This window comes from Perca fluviatilis, chromosome 16, assembly GCF_010015445.1.
Source record: "Perca fluviatilis chromosome 16, GENO_Pfluv_1.0, whole genome shotgun sequence".
In the NCBI taxonomy this organism is placed as follows: Eukaryota; Metazoa; Chordata; class Actinopteri; order Perciformes; family Percidae; genus Perca; species Perca fluviatilis.
The window spans coordinates 24,409,961-24,429,171 of NC_053127.1; the positions used below are offsets into that span (position 1 = coordinate 24,409,961).

The 19,211-nt window shown below is 39.2% G+C and overlaps 2 protein-coding genes across 3 annotated transcripts; both read left to right on the forward strand.

Annotated features, from left to right (window-relative positions):
- The first annotated feature begins 344 nt into the window (after positions 1 to 344).
- gab3 (GRB2 associated binding protein 3) lies at positions 345 to 10,385 on the forward strand. Its single transcript, XM_039777705.1, is given in 11 exon segments — positions 345 to 523; positions 3,222 to 3,522; positions 5,476 to 5,632; positions 5,737 to 5,877; positions 5,879 to 6,054; positions 6,230 to 6,279; positions 7,756 to 8,005; positions 8,322 to 8,412; positions 8,656 to 8,740; positions 9,023 to 9,142; positions 9,866 to 10,385. Coding segments are annotated over 11 exon segments (1,563 nt in total). The 5' UTR covers positions 345 to 451; the 3' UTR covers positions 9,986 to 10,385.
- A 1,064-nt stretch (positions 10,386 to 11,449) lies between these two features.
- Positions 11,450 to 18,357, forward strand: amer1 (APC membrane recruitment protein 1). 2 transcript variants are annotated; one of them, XM_039777704.1, is made up of 3 exons: positions 11,450 to 11,916; positions 13,550 to 15,404; positions 15,441 to 18,357. In XM_039777704.1, the coding sequence occupies exons 2-3, from the start codon at positions 13,651 to 13,653 to the stop codon at positions 16,747 to 16,749; spliced, it is 3,063 nt and encodes a 1,020-aa protein (XP_039633638.1). In that variant the 5' UTR covers positions 11,450 to 11,916; positions 13,550 to 13,650; the 3' UTR covers positions 16,750 to 18,357. The 2 variants fall into 2 exon arrangements, with proteins under 2 accessions (XP_039633638.1, XP_039633637.1); XM_039777703.1 differs by having other exon boundaries at positions 13,550 to 18,357.
- The last annotated feature ends 854 nt before the right edge of the window (positions 18,358 to 19,211 follow it).

The following is a 19,211-nucleotide window of genomic DNA, read 5'->3' on the forward strand; positions in this document are numbered from 1 at the left end:
AGCAATATGGAATCAACATGCTTTTTGAAAACGTTGAACCTTAAGATAAGATCTTTTAAAAGCATGTGACTCCGCTCCTGCACGTTCAGGAATCAATACAATTTAATCCTCAAACCTGTCAAACCTCATTATTTGTAGTATTTAGCCCAACAGTTCAATCCACTTGCCCCGAGCACATGAGAAATAAACACATAATGCTCCCCCTCTCCCCTGCCCTCACACACTCTCTCTCTCTCTCTCTCTCTCTCTCTCTCTCTCTCTCTCTCTCTCGCTCTCTCTCTCTCTCGCTCTCTCTCTCTGTCAGTGTGATCAATTTTTCGACTTCCTCCTTTTGGAGTGGCTAGGCTGAATACCAGAACACAGGATATGCTTCGCAGTGCTCTCAGTTTTTACAGCAGCAGCAGCAGCAGCAGCAGCAGCAACCGTGAGGACGACTCACTCTGCAGTCAAGATGAGTGCTGGGGATGTGGTCTGCACCGGCTGGCTCATTAAATCCCCCCCTGAGAAGAAATTAAAGAGATTTGTGAGTAGTAGTACACACCGGACGCTTGTATATGCCCTCTGCCAGTAGGACTGCCAGGTTGTGCTGCTGAGCCTGTGTGTGTGTGTGTGTGTGTGTGTGTGTGTGTGTGTGTGTGTGTGTGTGTGTGTGTGTGTGTGTGTGTGTGTGTGTGTGTGTGTGTGTGTGTGTGTGTGTGTGTGTGTGTGTGTGTGTGTGTGTGTGTGTGTATGTGTGTGTGTGTTACGGTGTGGAATGATGATTTAGAAACACTGTGGGTTTGTATGCTTCTGTTAAACTGAGATGTAATTGTTTCTTCTTCTTTTCTTTCTTTTGTTTTGGCTTGTGGATGCAATATAATTATACCAACAATGAATCATGACAATAACAATATGTCACAAACTGCAGATGCACTTGAACACTTGCCATGGACAGCACTGTTTTGTGGCACAGGTCATGTGATAATGCTCTATGAATATGTGTTTATGTGATGAGCATGTGCATTGCGAAACATGGGAAGTAATGCCAGACAGACTTAAGTGACAAGCAGAAATAGTCCAGCTTTAATGACGGCTGTTTGCACTTCCTCTGTACAAATGCAAGAGGAGGAGGGCCATTTGTCAACACCAGTGCAGGGAAAGGGTGGGTGGAGGTGTGCATTGATGGGGTTCGAGAGGGAAATAGAAACTTATTTTGGCACACTATGCAAATCCTGTTGATACCCGAGAACAAAGTAAATATATGTTTTTCAGACTGTTGTTAGGGCAGGCACACTATCTGACTCAGTATTCAAATGTTAAGCACATGCTGTTATGACAATTTAAATTTTCCGTGGTCAAATTTATCTTGCACGATGGTGTTCTCAAATGAAATTCAAAAAATTAAAGCATACTTTAAGAAAACTTCAATGTAGAGTGCTGTGTGGTGTTTGTTTAGTTGCAGCTTCTTGATTTTACTTTGTCACCTCGTATAGAAACAGAAGTCTCAACACTCTTATTTTCTGCAATGATAAATGTGCATATAACGGTTGTCTGCTGTGTCCAGTTCAGAGTGTGTGGTTAAGTTGACCCTTACACACAAGAGCTTGTATTGCTTGTATCGAGACATATACATTATTTTAATATCCCTTGATTACTACCTTTGACGACAAATATTGTATTATAAAAGCCCTTTGTAATTCTCTTAACTAGAATGACATAAAAAGACAAATTTCCACTCCTCGAGATCATGAAAAGGAAAATACTGAAAAAGAAGCTATTGCAAATGTCATTAATAAGATACTGTATATAAACATCTAATATCCCATGCTAAGCATTATCAACACTATAATTTTAAGATTTTTTAGAATGGATATTAGCAAAAAAATATTTTTAACATTCAACACATTTTGACATGTCACAGTAGGAAAAGCACAGGTGTAAATAATAAAATCAATGATGGCTAAATTCCATTTAGCTGCTTCAGTTTCAGGGTCCTGGTATTGTTCATTCTGGCTCACTGTCACACTGTCTTACTGGAACACTTGAATAGAACGCAGCCATCGATAATGTTATGAGTAGGGTCTGTGTTTTTCCTACTATCACGAGACAAAAATGTTTTAGAGTTTTGTAAATATAAACCTTAGTTTGAGCGTTCATTCTTGCCCTTTGAAATTTTGCCCACAAAACAACAAATGTCATAGTCCAATTGCCATCCTTTTCCAGAGCTTTCAAGCACATCACACAGTCTTCCTCAGTGGATTATGTTTACTCAGTTGCCACCATCACTGAACACCTGTGTTCCATACTTTGGTCACATAACAACCAAGCAAACTCCATCTGCTGAGGAAGACCATGGGATCTGGTTAAAAACGGAACATTAAAACCTCATGAAGTGCTCGTTCTTCACTTAAAAATATCCAAAACAACTTAAGTTCAGAGTTCAAACTTTCCATATTCAAAACATCTATAGGATCAAGCCATCGGTCTAGTTACGGTTTCCTCTCAACTTGGCAGTGCTATCGGCGTAAGTGTGGCGTGTCTAACCATTTCCTGGTAGAAGCACATTACCAACTGACTTGCACAGGAGCTGATTACCCACATGCAGAACAAAAGGTTTTCACACCACAACAGTATTGGACGAGGCTCAATTCCTATAATGCACACAAAGCCACAAAACCAAGTGTGAAAGAGATTTCTTGTACATCTAGCATTACTATTCTTATAATTTCTTTTAATCATTGCTATTTCTAAATATAAAATCTGACACCCCCACATGGCTGGGATGACAACTGGCACCCTGTATGCAGCGAAGGCTCAGGCGTTACATATAACAAGTAGACCTATGGAGCTATAAATACCTGTTTCAGTATTATGTTTTCAGTAAGTCCTCAGTAGACCAAGTACTGTATAAATACCTCTTTCGTTATGTTTGACATTTCCTGCTAAATACAGTGAACTTCCTCTTCTCTGTACTTCTGGGAAATTTGAGTTAAGGTTCCGCTTACTGACCATATCAAAAGCACACAAAAAAAGAGTTTAAAGTTGCTAAGTTAGCTGTTGTGAGCAGGAGCTGTGATCTAATACCCATGACTGGTCATGACTAATAAAATGGTGGTGGTGGGGGAAAGGGAGATGTTACTCCTAGAATTATCCAGTACTGTGAATACCATTAGACAGTAAGGATAAAGTTCAAACTTAAAAAGTAACTCCATAATGAACTTTTTGCTCCCTTTCTCCTGCAGGCGTGGAGGAAACGCTGGTTCGTGCTTCGAAGAGGTCGCATGAGCGGCAATCCTGATGTGCTGGAATACTATCAAAGTAAGAACTCCAAAAAGCCAATCCGCACCATCGACTTGAAAGAGTGTGAGGTTGAAATGCTGAACGGGCAGCTCAGGATAAAGCGAGACTTCCACGGAAAGCACCTTTTTGTGGTAAAGACCTCATCTCGTGTTTTCTACCTGGTGGCCAAAACTGAGGAAGAGATGAACAGCTGGATCAGTAGCATCAGTCAAATCTGCCAGTTTGGGAGCCTGGAGGATGCAGGTAAATACAAACTATGTGGTCATGTTAAAGCTACACTTGGCAAGATCTTTAAAATGTGCCTGTCTCATTGAAAGCGACATAGTAATGGTGTAAAACAGAAGATCCTCCCATTCACTAGATGCAGTAGATTCACACTGCTGATCCAGAAGAAATTGGTGTCACTTGACCCCACACAGGAAGTGGTGAACTGAAAATAAAACTTTAGAATAAGGTCAAACTGTTAATTTGGGGCAGTGTGGTTCACAGACCAGTGATGGTTCAAACATAAGGGTGCACTTTATGACAACATCATTCTTCAGCATTAAAACTCTAGTATCTTGCATTATTTTTACAAAGCGGTATAGTGTGGAGTGTTTTTAATCTACATTTAAAAACACAAGGGAAAAATAAAGATTTGAAGAGTTAATTTCCCATCCATTGGAGTGGCAGACTGGCAGTGAAAACATTCAATCAGCTGAAAAGTCTAAAACTTTGTGGGCTTGATGCAGAGCTGTGGTCTTTTCAGATACATTTCTCAATAAATGCAGCTCCTAAACCCACACACAGTGTCACATCATCACACTGTGGTTAAAACCCTTTGATTCAAATCATATGTGGTCTTCTTTCTACATCAGTAGCAGCAACAACAAGTAAATGTTGCATTATTATTTTTTTAATAATTTAACGTTAGAAATATAGAAAAAAGAATTTTAAACAATTTTCCCACAAAACTCTTTCTGGAATGGAAATGAATTCAGATGAGTGCTCAAGTCAAGCAAAGTACATGGTTTAATGACTCGAAGATAACACGTGGCTGCATATTTTGTCATACATCTGACAGTTGTCTGTGTGCAGAAGATGTTTCCAACAGTTCAAAATGTTGTAGTTGCTACTTGCCTGTCACACAGCCTAATGTTGCAACTGTATTAGAGGAGATAACAGCAGATCAACAGGGAGCTGAGGTCCCATTCAAACTAACAGATAAATAATGAGATTTTTCCATCACTTCCGTGAACGTGCTTTGGAGCTGCACAGAATGAAATATCATCTTTTGTGGGGTGATTGTTTTTTTTATGCATCACTAAGTGCTGCTTTCATCGCCTTTAATTGACCTGTGACCACTGTATTCTTATGGTGTTGACTTTTATTTCTATATTTACACTTCTTCTGCTAACATATGATCACTCTCTACAATGAGTGAGGCTGTTTTGACCCTTGCTTTACTGTTGCTTCCAATATTTTGTGAGGAGATGTGGAGACATGTCTGTTAGAACACTGCCATCTGTGTGAAGAAGATAGAGCAATGTTGCTGATATGCCGCCCTGCATATTACCGTAAATCTCATATGCTCTTAGAAAACACACACACACACACACACACACACACACACACACACACACACACACACACACACACACACACACACACACACACACACACACACACACACACACACACACACACACACACACTTCTTCACAGACTTCTGTGCGATGGCACCTCATCATTTTTGCAAAGGAATATAAAAGGTTGTTCTGCACCCACAAGAGAATGCAATTTCTATTAAGGGTAGCAAATGTTTCATGAGAACATGCAAAGACTTTTGGATGTTTTCGCCCACATGGTTCTGCAGGGAGAGCCTTGACTTAGCGGCCTTGAGTGAAATGGAATGAAACACATTTCTGAACGAGAGCCAATCTGACTAAAAGATTGGAGGATATATAAACAAAAGAGGGAACAGGGCTCACATGTGTCTACTTTTAAGGTGCCTGAAAAAAATATGATTTCTCTTTTTAAATTCACCTGCTCCATTTACAGTATATTGTTCATTTGAATACAGGCTGCATGGGAGAAACCAGCATGTGTGTGTGTGTGTGTTTGTGTATGGTTTGCGATGGCAGTTTTCTTGTCACTTCTTAGTGGTTGTAACATTTCAGAAACTACATGCTCTCTGTCTCTGCTTGTTCTCAACAGAGAGTTCAGAAGAAGGCTTTCCTCACACCCCCACCTCCCTTCATCCGTCCCCTGACAGCTCTGACCGAGTGTCTGTATCAAGCCAACCAGATTCCAGTCACCCACTGGACTACCTGTTTCTCTCACAGTGTGAGACGGGGAGTGTAAGCACTAGTAGGTATGTACAATCTGCAAAACCTTTGACACAAGACAAAATGATGGCAGTAGTTCATGTTTAACAAAGACAATGCTTTCCTCTCTCTCCCCCCCCCATATATGTAGACATGACAGCTTTTCAAACTCTGAGATATCTCTGGAGCAGAAGTCATCAGACGATGCTGTCAGGGACATTGTTTTTTTTTCTTCTTTTTTTTTCATCCCCCTTATCACCCATCCTCTCTTCTCGACTCCTTCTATTTTTTCTGCCTTTTGCATCGTTTGAGGCAACGAGTGACAGACAAACACCCCCTCCGCTGCCACCCAAGTCTAATCTCCTGTCAGAGCAGCTGAGTGATAATTTAGCTTGCAGGCCGAGGGCAAACCATGTTGCATTATGTCACCGGAGGACCTCTTTGTCAAGCCTGGACCATTTCAGAACAGGTATGTCCTCATTAGGAAGGAGTCTCACAGTATGCAGAATACAAAAACTGAGCAAGCTGGGCACAACAAAATGATTCATAATCCTGGTGTGGCAGCATACAAATTGATGTCGACAATCTCTGATTGTAAGGCATGAGATCGTAAACTCATTTTCCAATCATATGTCTTTTTTTAGGAAATGCTGATAGCAGATTGATGAGGAACAGGAGGCAGAGTCTTAATCTGGTAAGATAATAATTAACAGCAGAAAAACCAAAACATTTCTCATGAGATCTTGCTGAAAAAACCCTGCATGCTTAACGAAATACAGTAGTTTGACATTTTGGGAAATATGCTTTACGCAAGATTACGTTAGATGAAAGGAAATAGCACTCTCATGTCCGTTAAATATGAAGTTACTGCCAGGAGATAGTTAGCTTAGCATAGCACAAAGGCTGGGAACAGTATATATCTCATTTGTTTAATCTGTAAAATTAACTGCCTGGAGTTTTACTCGCAGCTAACGCTACAGCTGGGATATGGTTAGCTTAGCCTACCATACCTGGGGTCTTCGCTGATTGCCAAGGCAACCTCACAGTGACTCCAGGAATTTTTTTAAGCTTTGGTTTTTGTATGGATTAAACAAACAATATATAAAATGTTAATTAGTGAGCTTTAGAGGTTCTGGTAGATGCATTTTGTTACCGTTAGACAGAGCCTGGCTAGCTGTTTCCCCCTGTTTCCAGTCTTTGTGCTAAGCTGAGCTAGCAGGCTGCATCATATTCATACCTACGGTGGCCGACAGGGGCAAACGCACTGCAACTAAAAAACACATACATGCAAATAGATAAAACACAAGCAAATTAAGAAAACACCTTCATTAATTTGACAACACATGCGCAGCAGTTAGCAAACACGCTTTAAATACACACAACACAACCAAATACAGAAACGCGCTGCAAATACAGAAACGATGCAAAATGAAAAGCACACAAACCCCTAAAACCAATGCAACAAAAAAACGCTGCATCCAGTTTACAGAACAGAAGTTCTCCAGGCCTCTAGGGGAAGTGCTAAGTGGAACAGCTTGATTTTCGACCCCACAAAGAGAAAGAGAGAGAGCAGATGAGAGGTTTGTTTTGGAAATGGGAAGAAAAGTGTAGTAAAGAGGCGACATAAAAAGGTGCATATTCATTTTTACGTTTGGCCCTAGTCTTTTAGAGTATTATGAAACAGGTTTACGTAGCTACCGTGTTAGAGACTGACTTCTACAAGAGCTTGCAAGCTAACACTAGTTAAAAGCCCATATATGTTACTGAAAAGTAGAACACTTATTAAAAATCTAATAAAAAAAATTAGGAAAACAAAATATCCACTCTCTCTGACATAACCTTGCCTTCCGTTGTGTAAACTGGATGCAGCGTTTTTCTGTTGCATTTGTTTTCGGGGTTTGTCTGCTTTTAATTTTGAGAGTGGTATCAATCTTCTCATTTAACTCATCAAAATGCCAAATTATTCTTTAAAAAAAAGAACTGTAGGATTGGAAAATTTACAACTTTAGCACCCCGAGGGGTAATATAATTTATCTAAGAATGAAAACACATGGAGTCAGAATAATTTAAAAGATAAAATAAGCACATAAAGATTCAGTGTCTTTAACAAATGTCTACCAAAATGGCAATAAAGTGCACTTGTCTGACCTCATGATGCTTTTTCGTTCAGCAGCCTTGTTTAAATACCACACAAGTTCAAAGCTACCAGGATGAGTCATATGTCCCCATGGCTTCCCCGTCTCCCTCTGTTACCACCATTGAATGTGATGGCTACATCCCCATGAGCCCTGGGACATTCAGTTTCCACAATACAAACTGCAACTTTGAGTCCTCCACTACTCTCAGCACACCAATGCGTCAACCTGGAGATGTTGCGCCGCCTCCAATCCACCGGCATCTCAAGCCTCGTCTGAGGAGAGGTGAGAGTCATAACAGTCCGGATTGGTTCATGTGACATTTTTTGACATTGTGTAGAAAACTGAGCTTTTATTTCTACTCAGCTAATCAAGTCCATGGCTGGGGGTCTTCATGATGTTTTTGAGTATGTGGTCTTTGTTATACTTTAAACAGGGTTTACAAATGTAACGTAAATAACAGGATTCATATAGATATCAGATACACAGATTTTTCCACACAATGATCTTTACTACTTGTCACCGTTTGAAAGCTGGCCCTTCTGTGGCACATTAGAGAATTACAGTCAGTCCAATAACTTTGCCCTTTCTGGTTCCACAGTTCGACCTCCACCTCTTGACTTGAGAGGCCTCTCTACAATCACAGAATGTCCCACTCATCTTCCTTTGAGCAGAGCAATGACTGAATCATGGTGAGGGAAAAAGTCTTTATCCACAAAGTGTAATAGGAGGTTCCAGACAAGTGTTTTGGTTATGGGACTGCCATTTTGTTTACAACTAGATCTCATTATATCTTTACATTTCGACAGGTTAAATCAAATTTTTTACCTTGGTTCTAAACAAGCTCACACAGCTTAAGGCTAATGTCCTGCTTCTCCGTTGGTTGCTAATCTGACATAATTCTTCTATTTTTTGTTTTTATTGTGTAATTGCAGCTTTGCAATGAACTGTTTACCTCTTGATAGAAGAATTGAAAACGTGGACAATCCAAGAGATGAAGACACACAGTGCACTGCAATGGTAACTACTTAGTTGTGAAAACACATTTTAAACAATACATATGTAGTGTTTAGACTGACTCGATGCAATTAATGCTATCACCATATCAGAGACTTGAAGAGGACTTTGACTGTGCATTTCTATGCTTCTTTTCATGCACCAATAAGATACTGAGTAATGTGACCCAATTTGGCTTTCCTGGCTAAAAAATTTATTCAATTTTCCTTAGTTAAACGCCATTATTAAACATTATTGGAACAGTGATGATTCAGCAAGGTCTTCATTTCTTTCTTTTTCTGACAGGAGTCAAGGCAACATTTCTGTGTCAACTTTGATGGAGCGGTTCAACCCTGGGCGAGAAGATCAAACCTTGACTATTTGTCACTGGATTTCAATTCTGCATCCCCCTCTCCTGTGCAGAAGGTACGTTATGATCAGATAAATGTGATAGATCAGATACATCTCTAAGTACAGACTCAGTGTTTTGCAACATTATGCAACTGTAGCCTCTGTAGACAGTAACAGACATGGACTGGCCAAGACTCTGACAGTGATGACGTTACTTTGCTATTGCTATTACTTTTTCTGTCACCCTTCCTACCTTCACTACGTATATGCTACAAGCTCAGGGTGTTGGTGAGGCATTCTGGGAAACAAATGAAGTCACTGAAGTGCAGAGAGAACAGCTAACACCACACATGAATGATTTTTGACATTGTAAAATTAATTTTCTTAAACTTTAAACACACACTCAGCAGTATTATTATTATTATTATTATGACCCATGTTACTATTTAAATGACCAATAAGTGCTCACTGCACAGGTAAAAAAAAACACCAACAACTTGTCTGTAAGCAGTGACAAAAAAAAACCTGCATCTTTGAAGACTTGTTACTTGTGATATGTTGAAACAGTTGATGCAAGACTGCTACTATTATAGTACTCATGAATTTGATGTTGTACACATGCAATGAGAAATGCATGATCTAAGAGATTTGTACTTTAAGAGTTCAGCACACTCAGGAACATCACTAGTTCAAATACAGTACGTGCAACATGATTGTTTGTTACAAGAAAAGCAGAACCATGTTCATTTTGGAAATATATCACCCATTGTCTCCTCGTCTCTCCCGCTCTATGTCCAGCAGAAGTCCTTTCTGTCTGATGATCACAGAGTGGATTACGTGCAGGTGGATGAGAAGAAGACTCAGGCGCTGCAAAACACCAAAATGGAGTGGACAGATGTCAGGCAGTCAAAACCATAAATGGAACATACCTGCTGAAAAAAAATCACTTGGTTTCAAGAAATAACACCAGCGAGGAGGACAGAAGAGGACCAAAACCAATTTAAAAGCACTTTGAAAAACAGTATTAAAAGTACAAGAGTAAATAAGCATTTAGATGGTTGTTTGCCTAGTGGAAACACAAAACTGCACTGTAAAACTTTCACTCTCAGTAGATCAATTTTGTAAATAATACAAGATCGTGCACTGTATCACAACGATCTTTACCGTAGCATAATGTCTTACCAAATTTTGAAAAGGGCATAATATTCTTTCATTGTAAAAAACGCATGTGAGATATGCTGTAAATGTATGTAATAATTGTGATTGTAAATAAGACAGCTATTTTAATGATAATAATTATTAAACATATTAAACATTATAATGTTTTTATATATTTCTTTCCCTAATTATGTATCATAGACCAAAATGATCCATCCTGATTATTCTCCTGCTCCTTCTGTGACCTTCATATTGAAGATGTTTTCACTTGTTTTGGTACTGTGATTACTCTAAGAGATTCTGGAAACATGTCATAGAAATTGTTTCCTGTACATCCACATAACCTCTCCTTGAGGTTTGAAAATGTTATCTTCTGGTTTTAAGAGAGAGGACTCAGAATTTTTTTTTTTTTGTGTGACAAACCTTATCTTGCTTCTAGCTAAACATCACAACCAGGACAAAAAATTCAATAGAAGCTAAATCTTTTTTTTTTATTTATTGTGTTTTGTTTATTTATTTAATTATATTATGTATTTTGTCTCATGCACCTGTCTTCCCCCACCAGCATTTTCTATCTTTTATGCTCCGATAAATATGTAACTATGAATAAAGTTTATATATATATTTTTTTAAACTTTCTAAAGGTGTTTTCTTTAATTCACAAATGACACACCAGCATTTTTTCATTAAACCTGTCCTAAGCAAATGAAAAATATCCCACCTCATCAAGGTTCCCTTAACTACACAGGAACATGTGTAATACAATGTGTACCATGGACCAAACAATTGCTATAGATAGAATGACAGCAGAGCATATAAATACAGGTATGGATATTTTGGAAATATGCAATTATACGTTTTTCCAGATTAAATACTTTATTATTAGTTTTAGTATAATTATTATTATATAGTTTTTTTTTTTTTTTACTTAATCTTAAGAACACATGCACATCAACAGTATGTAGATACGTACACAAAAACTGTCCATTCCAGAGGGGCATAGGCCTATACAAAGAAAATATAATAATAAAACAAAAATGTATTATAAGTCCATGCGAAATTTATCAAACACAAAATAAGTCTTTATTGACTTCTAATTTTGAAGGTCTCTTACTATTGCAATATTGATGAAGTTCGTGATAAGTATATTGTATGAATGTGGAATTTTCCTAACAATAAAATAACACCTACACACATGTTGCGTCACTAGCATGCGCCCAGGAGGGTCACGAAAGGAGTTTTGGGTAAATTACCTGAGAAGTCGGTCATCATCCAGCATTTAAACGCTGATCATCTCAAGTAAAATTGGCGTCTAGTGCGTGGCTAAACTAGACTCATTAATCCAATACCTGTGTAGTTGGTCTGCGTATTTATATCACACTGTTTTGCTGCGATGTGGTTTAACATTACCCAATGTCGGACTCACATTACAGCCACAAACTGCAGGACACGCTGGTGAGTGGGATTAACGCTGTTAGCAAGCACCCCTGTGCTAGCGATAGCTAACGGTGGCTGCAAACAAATGAAACCGTATCTGGTGAAAGCGACCCCCGGGCCCAAGCCGACTGCAGTAACCCAAAGTTAAAGTAAGCGTTAGCAGAAACCATGCATTGAGACGTAACTTCGTCTCCTGGCCGAGAAACCAACACCAGCTCCGTGCTGCAAGATCTTGGCTTTAGCTACGCTAGTTGGTAAGTTTGTTTACCTTGCGACTCCGTTAGCTCTATCGCTTGAATGTGCTAATGTCATTTAGTTTGGTTTTACATGTAAACATGAACACTTGTTATAACTAGGTCTGTTAGTTGGACTGAATTCAACGATATCTACAATCTTTGCAACGGCTCTCATTTAAAGTACGTTTTAGAGATTATTTGACCCACCTTTCACCGCTGGTTTTTATAATGGTAGAGTGACCGAACAGCTGCAGCATAGTTGCATCTGTAGCCTGCTGCTTTATCACCGGCTTACATTTTTTATTTTATCTTTGATTGACCTTCAGTAAGTTATAGCTAAATGTGTAACTAAACATAAAAGCACTCAATAGTTTAATCTTGGTCAGTCTTTCTCTGGCATGCATGCACGCACGTTTAGATGTATACGGTTGTATTTATTGGTTTAGTTTAGTTATATTCTCCCACAAAACAATATACATAACATACTTGCAGAAATATATACGAAACAAAACAAAAATATTAATAGATTCAGTATGAGTATAGGTTTTTATTTTAATTGTTTTACACGTTTATTTCACACGTCATCAATGTATCATTAAACACAATTTCATAAGGTACAATGATCATATATAAGGGTATTTATACGCATATGTAATTAATGCACTAATGCACTAAGTTCCTTAGGCCGGCCTTATTTCACTGGTCTGTAGTTTTGCAGTTGGGGCAGTTTTTATTTTTGTTTTTCCCATTAACCAAAGTCCTAGCAAAAGTGGCCCCACAATAATATTGCAGACACATTCTTACATTTATTTACGTGACTTTCTTGACAAAAGATTGGCTCAAATTACTTAATGGAGAGTGGGCCCCTCTCGAGCTAAGTCAGCAACAAACAATGTAAAAAAGAAAAGGAAAACAAATCTGCAAAATAACACAGGACATATGAGACCCAAAATAGGCCATAGCAGACAGACCCCATGGACCAGGGAATACACCAGATCAGGTGTACATGCAGAAGGTGCCTAGATGAAGCATTACAACTTCTTTTATTTATTTTATTTTTTTTAAAGAAAGCAACTAAGACAACAAGAAACCACAGAGGCATTACAATGGAAATTCAGGCAGGAAAGTCAGGGTTTGTGTTCACTTCAGGTGAAATGATTACAAGTCACCAGAAGGGAAGACAGGCACACATGGCCATACAAAGCCATAACCCACACACTGGAACGAGCCATACAGACATCGAGTTCACATAGAGAGAATACAGGGGCAAAGAGTCTGGCTCATGCAAATCCACACTAAATCTGAGAACGTGTTTAAAAAATATGAAGTACAGGTTTAATTTTTTTTTGTATAGGGTTGGGTAATTTTAACTGACAAAAAAGTGACTCATCCCCGGTAGGCTAAACCAATTGTACACACCTCAGGCAAAGACTTGTCTTCTCACATCTTGGTATGTCATAATACACTAGTAGATGGCAAAAGTAAAAAAAAAAGGCTGATGGCCACAGTGATATAGAGGACACTGGTAAGTTTTAGAAATTCTAACCATCTAATGGAGGTGATGTTCAAAGTCTGCAATGTGAATGCTTCATATCAGTGTGACCGACATTTGAATAGATCATTGATTTTGGTCTCAACTATCTCAATACAGGGCTCATACCAGATGAAGGACACATTCACTGCAGTGATCCTATCAGCTGAAAATTCAGCTGCTATGCCTTCTGTTGGACTGCTTTTGTAAAAGTGGTCGCCATGGCTTTTCGTAAGGTAGACGAGCTACCAAGTGACACCAAGGATTTGGCTTCAGTCTCAGCGCAGAGTTCCCGGCACGGCCACGATGACATCACGGAAGAGCCTCAGCCAGATGACATGAATGCTACGGTGAAAACCCAGAAATCTGGAAAATTTAGGAGGACTGCCCTGACATTTTTTGGAGTTCGGAAAGGTATCTGTATTTTACCTAGCTTCTTTGGAGGAAGGAGTAAAAATCCGAACAAGTGGTCTTCTAAGAAAGGAATCCACAAAAGCAGAACACATGATGGGCTAAGTAAGGTTAGTCATAATGACAATCTGAGAAGTGGGTACACCTCAGCAGGAGATTTTGAGTACCACGGCCAGAGGGTCTCTGCTGGAGAGCTCCACAGCAGCTGTCACAATGAATGTAGTCACCACACCGCTGACCAGAAATCACTGACTCTTACCCGGCAGAAAAGGGGTTTTAGGAGTCTTTTTCAAAGTTTTAAGTATCACAGAAACCATAGAAATGTTGGGTTGGATAAAACTGAAATGATTGCAATGTCCTCTCCTCGCTGCAAGGAAGAGGTGCCTGTTGTCCAGGACAACACCATTCAGTATGTCACAGAGTGCCTGGGATCTGAACCTGATGTGCCTGATTTTGCAGATGTTATATGTGATATTTCCATTGGTCCTGAATGTATTGATGCCGATGAGGTGCCATCCGAGAAGAGTGTGGAGCAAGACAGCCCAAAGTCTGAGCTCATTGATGAGACATGTGATGAAGAAATGGAGGAAATGAAATTGATGGCTGTAGTTTCCAGTGAATTGAAGGAGAGTTCTAGAGGACAGAGCGAGCCTTGTCTGAAACTCGAGATGATGCCTGAACCCATATTGAAGTCTGAAACACCTGCTGGCTCATCGGATCAGCTAAACCTGATTTATGGAGACGTTGCATCATTAAAGAGCTTTGATTCACTCACTGGCTGTGGGGACATCATTGCAGATCAAGAAGACGAAAGCATCACAGAGAGCACAGTGTCTGGAGAAAGGAGCAGAAATGGAGGAAAGCGGGCCTCTTGTTACCTTACTTATCAGGGTGGTGGTGAAGAAATGGCCTCACCCGAAGATTTGGATGAGGAGTGTCTACATGATTTCTGGGGAAATAATGCGTCAGAGGAAATTTGCTGTACTTGCAGCCAAGATCACAGCGATTTGACCGCTGACTTGACAAGTTCTCACAATATGGACTTACTGAACAGTAACGGTGCACAGCAAGCCAGTGGCATGGACGTTTCTTCAATTGCTGATGTGTTAACTCCTCAAAGTGAGCATCAAGAATCCGTTCCAAATAGTGATGAGGGCTACTATGATTCAACTACCCCGGGGCCAGATGACGGACAAGAAAAAACTGACCGACTAAGGGCAGAGAGATTACCCAGGGACAGTTACAGCGGTGATGCCCTCTATGAGCTTTTTGCACCTGATGAGAGTCTCATCAGTCCACATTATGAAAACAAATCAAAACAGTGCAAGTATTTAAGCGAGCCAGTTGATGACACGGATTCCGCCTTTGTTCCAGACATGAATCGGTTAAAACTAAGTGCTGAACTGTTTAAAGTTCACGATGGCCGAGAGATGCCGAGCACATGCAGTAAGTCCTCGGAGTTGGCACAAAACACGGTTGGTCGTCAGGAAAACGCTATGAATAAAAACCGTAATTTGAATTCCAAAGCCCATGCATCAGTCAACAAGAATGATATAGAACCAGATGGATTTGATAAAAAGGGAATTGCGCCTGCTTCAACTGAAAAAAGAACAAAATCCATGAATGCTGACTCTGAGAAAAGGCACAGCAGCGTGTCATTCGGAAGCACATCTGACCCAGATTTTGAAACGTTTTGTGAACCCAAAGAGCAACATCTCGAGGAAAACAAGCCCGTAGCTTTACCATACAAAAATATCAATTCTCAGTCTCCAAATGATAACAATGACTTGGATGACGGGCAAACTGTGTGTTTCTCTCAAGCACTTGTGGACTACACAAAACACTCTCAGATGCTGAGTAACCTGCACAACAATGTGGATGATTTGGAGACAAACTCTGCCTTCACTCCAAATATGCAGGCCTTACCTACCATAGTCACATTTGATGTAGTTGATATGCATAATGAGGGTGAATACGATGAGCAGATTCACATGGAACTGGAGGAGGACATCTCATCGCCCTATCAGGAATTTGAAGAAAGCTACCTACAAAAAGATGCATTTGCTGAATGTGACTATCAAATGTTGGACCTGTATGAACAGAACCTGATCAGTAATACATGGGCAATTGCTAGTCTCCCCCGGCACCTAGGCCTTACAAGAGTCAGTCAGTCCATGCCTAATTCGTTGTCTCTAGACAGGAGAAGTAGGTCTCTGGACACAAAAAGCCTTGAGTTGAAGATGCCTGACACATACAGAGAGAACAGAGCTGCTATCGTTTCTTGTCCTCAAACTGAAAAGGACTCTGAAAGAGATTCCTCACCGTATTACAAAAAGAATGTACTCGTGTCTGTGTCGGAGGTTAGAGACAGTAGCAGCATTATGGCCTTATCGTGGCAAACAAGGTCAGAAATGGCTTTAAGCCTTCCTCTGACAGATGGGCAATTCACTGAGAAAGTACAGAGTCTCAGTCAAACTCAAGTAAAACGCAAAATATTTTCTAGTTCATCCAGCAGTGATTGTCCTAACAGCACACTACAACTTTGCTCTGAGGTGTCCGACAGAGTGTCTTGTGATTTAATTTCACAGAACACAGAGCTGTACAACAGGCAGTATCGCCTTCCTTCGCAGTCTGATTCTTGTTTACCTCATAGCACCTTTGTTTATTCTGGAATGATGGATGATGAATCAGATGATGTTGATGAGGATGTTTTTTGTAAAGCTGCCACTAATTTGCAATCCTATAATCAGTGTGTTAAAAGCAGACCAGTGGCAGGTATAGAAGGAATATCTCATACTGGGAGTCCCCTGAATGCAGGTGTGTCTAAAGATAAAATGGCCGTCCTCCGTGAAACAAGAACTCCCAGGGATGGGTCCTGCAACACACTCCCCGATGCAACCTTTAATTGAAACGCTCTTGGCATTGAGATCACATGTATATGTGCTAAAGAGTGCTTTTATGTTACATCCAAAGGAGTAATTGTTGCTTAATTTTTTACTTGCACAACATATTCATTTGAAAACATGTTGCACACTGTGAGAGACAGGACATGAATTGAAATTTTAAATTCTGAAATGTGCAATCATGCTGCGTCAAGTACATGGCTGTCTCATTGGGAAGTAAAAAGCGATTTTTCTGCATTTGCACAGTAACAGCGGTTTGTTTCACACAGGCCACATATGTCAGTCTATTCAAGGTGTTTAAGCAAGTTATAGTTTAATTTGCATTGCAAATGCTGACACATTACAGATTCATCTCATTAAGCTATTGAATTTCACTAGAATGAGTATACCCATATGTAGCCTCAGTGTCTAGGTCTCAGTAGTAATGTTACACTGTTTAATGGGTATATATTAGCCTGGTCTCCATAGCACAGCCAAACAGGGCTAGCCAAGTCTTGCTTACCTTGCCAATTGCCCCGAAACATTTGTAGGCTTATGCTTTAACTGCCAGCTTATGTTTATGTTTAATGCTTTTTCACAGCCTCTCTTTACTCCAGTGAGCTTTATGTTGGCCTGTCATGATGCTCAAATTGACTGTTTTAGCTGTTTTTAGGGTTTACCTCATTTCAGGACAGATTGGGTTTAGGAAACAACAAACAGAATATCTCAATTTGCAGAGAGTAGCAGCTCAATCCACAATGCAAAACATGTCTCTTGTTATGCTGTTATTGTATTTGGCTTAATCTCAAAACATCAGCTACTTCATCCCCGAACAGGATAAGCACGTATAGGAAATGTCAGATGGAGTGATAGTTTTTGCAACGTAACTTCAGCTGCCACTTCATTTACATACTGTACATAGCTATGCAAGGCCTATCTACTTGTTCTTAACTATAGCACATTTTACGTTCAGTTACCCTGTGTGTGAAAGTGCTTTAGATAAGAAGTTCAAGAAACCGCCAGAGTAAAATATATATAAAATGGTGGAGGAAAACAAATCGAGGAAAAAAAACTAGTAGTACCTACTGGTCTCAAATGTACTGTTTGCATTTGGCCTTACTGTGGCTGTTTTTTTGTTGTTCCCTTTTTCTAACAGCTTGACCACCTGTGAAGTTTAAAAATCTTACTGAAATGATTAACTCCATTATTGCATTACTGTAAGCTTGTGGAATGAAAATGTAGTTTGCTTTTGTTTGGATTTTAAAATATGTCAAAAGATAAACCTTTTTAAAAAAAAAAATTTTTTTTTAACCTTGTATCATGTTCTTGTGCATTTTGTGTTTTGATAGGTCAGGTTAAACTGTCAGATGATGTAGTTTTTTTTTATAGTGTAATATTGAACAAATGTCAAATTTGTATTTATATTCTCAACTATTTGTACACTGCAACATTGTATTCAGAATGGTTATTACAAATTGGCACTATTCTTTTTGTTTTTCTTTTATAATTTTGGATTTTGTTTATTGTCAAATTACATCCATGTTACATGAGGGGATTCCTCTTGAAAATCTGTTACTGTTTTTTTTGTCAGAGTAGAACACTGCCTTACACTAAAATAAACACAACAAGACATAACATTTTTCCATTTTTATTTTCTGTCACGTCCATATTTAGGGTCATGCAGGAGCTGAAGTTTATTCCAGCATCCATGGAGCCAAAGGCAGGGAAACCTTGGCAGATCTTTTGTATTGCTTACACATTGGCAAACCCATTCACGTGGACACCTATAAGCAGTTTATTGTTTCAAGTTCACCTAAACACCTGAGTAGAACGTGTACACCAAGGCACCCCTGTCTTGAGTATGCATGTACACCATATTCATAATTTATTTAAAAACCTACATGACTGCTATGATTTGCTAGATCAGTGTTTCTCAAATGGGTGTACTTCACAGTACTGCAGGTCTGTGTGATTTAAAAAAAGAAAAAGGGAAAAAAAAAGAGTAAAAAAATATTTGTGCATATAAATTCCTAATATAATTATACTACATAACTTAATTTAGTGATTTGACATTTAGGATTTAAGTATTTTTTTTTTTTCAGTTACAAGGTTGTTCTTCAGTAAATGGCGCAGCACTGGAATGTACCTCTTTATTAAAGCTTTTTTCTTTTATCCCAAAATTGTCCTGCGCTTGTCAAGGGGTACTTGGCTAAAACATATTTCAAAGGGGCTACGTTATTGAAAGCAGTATTGAAGAACCACTGTGCTAGATCACGCTTCTGTATTCAAACCATCAACCTGCTAGGGACTGCCAATGAAAATGATCTTGCATGGCTAAATCTTGCACATTTACATGTTGGACTCTGTGCTTATGTTGATTAATGTGCGTTGTCCCTTTAAAATAAAGAAATAATAATCATAATAATAAAAAAAACTAGAACAGCGTAGGTTTAGCTACTCTGGACTCAAATAAAAGTAGTACTTTTCAT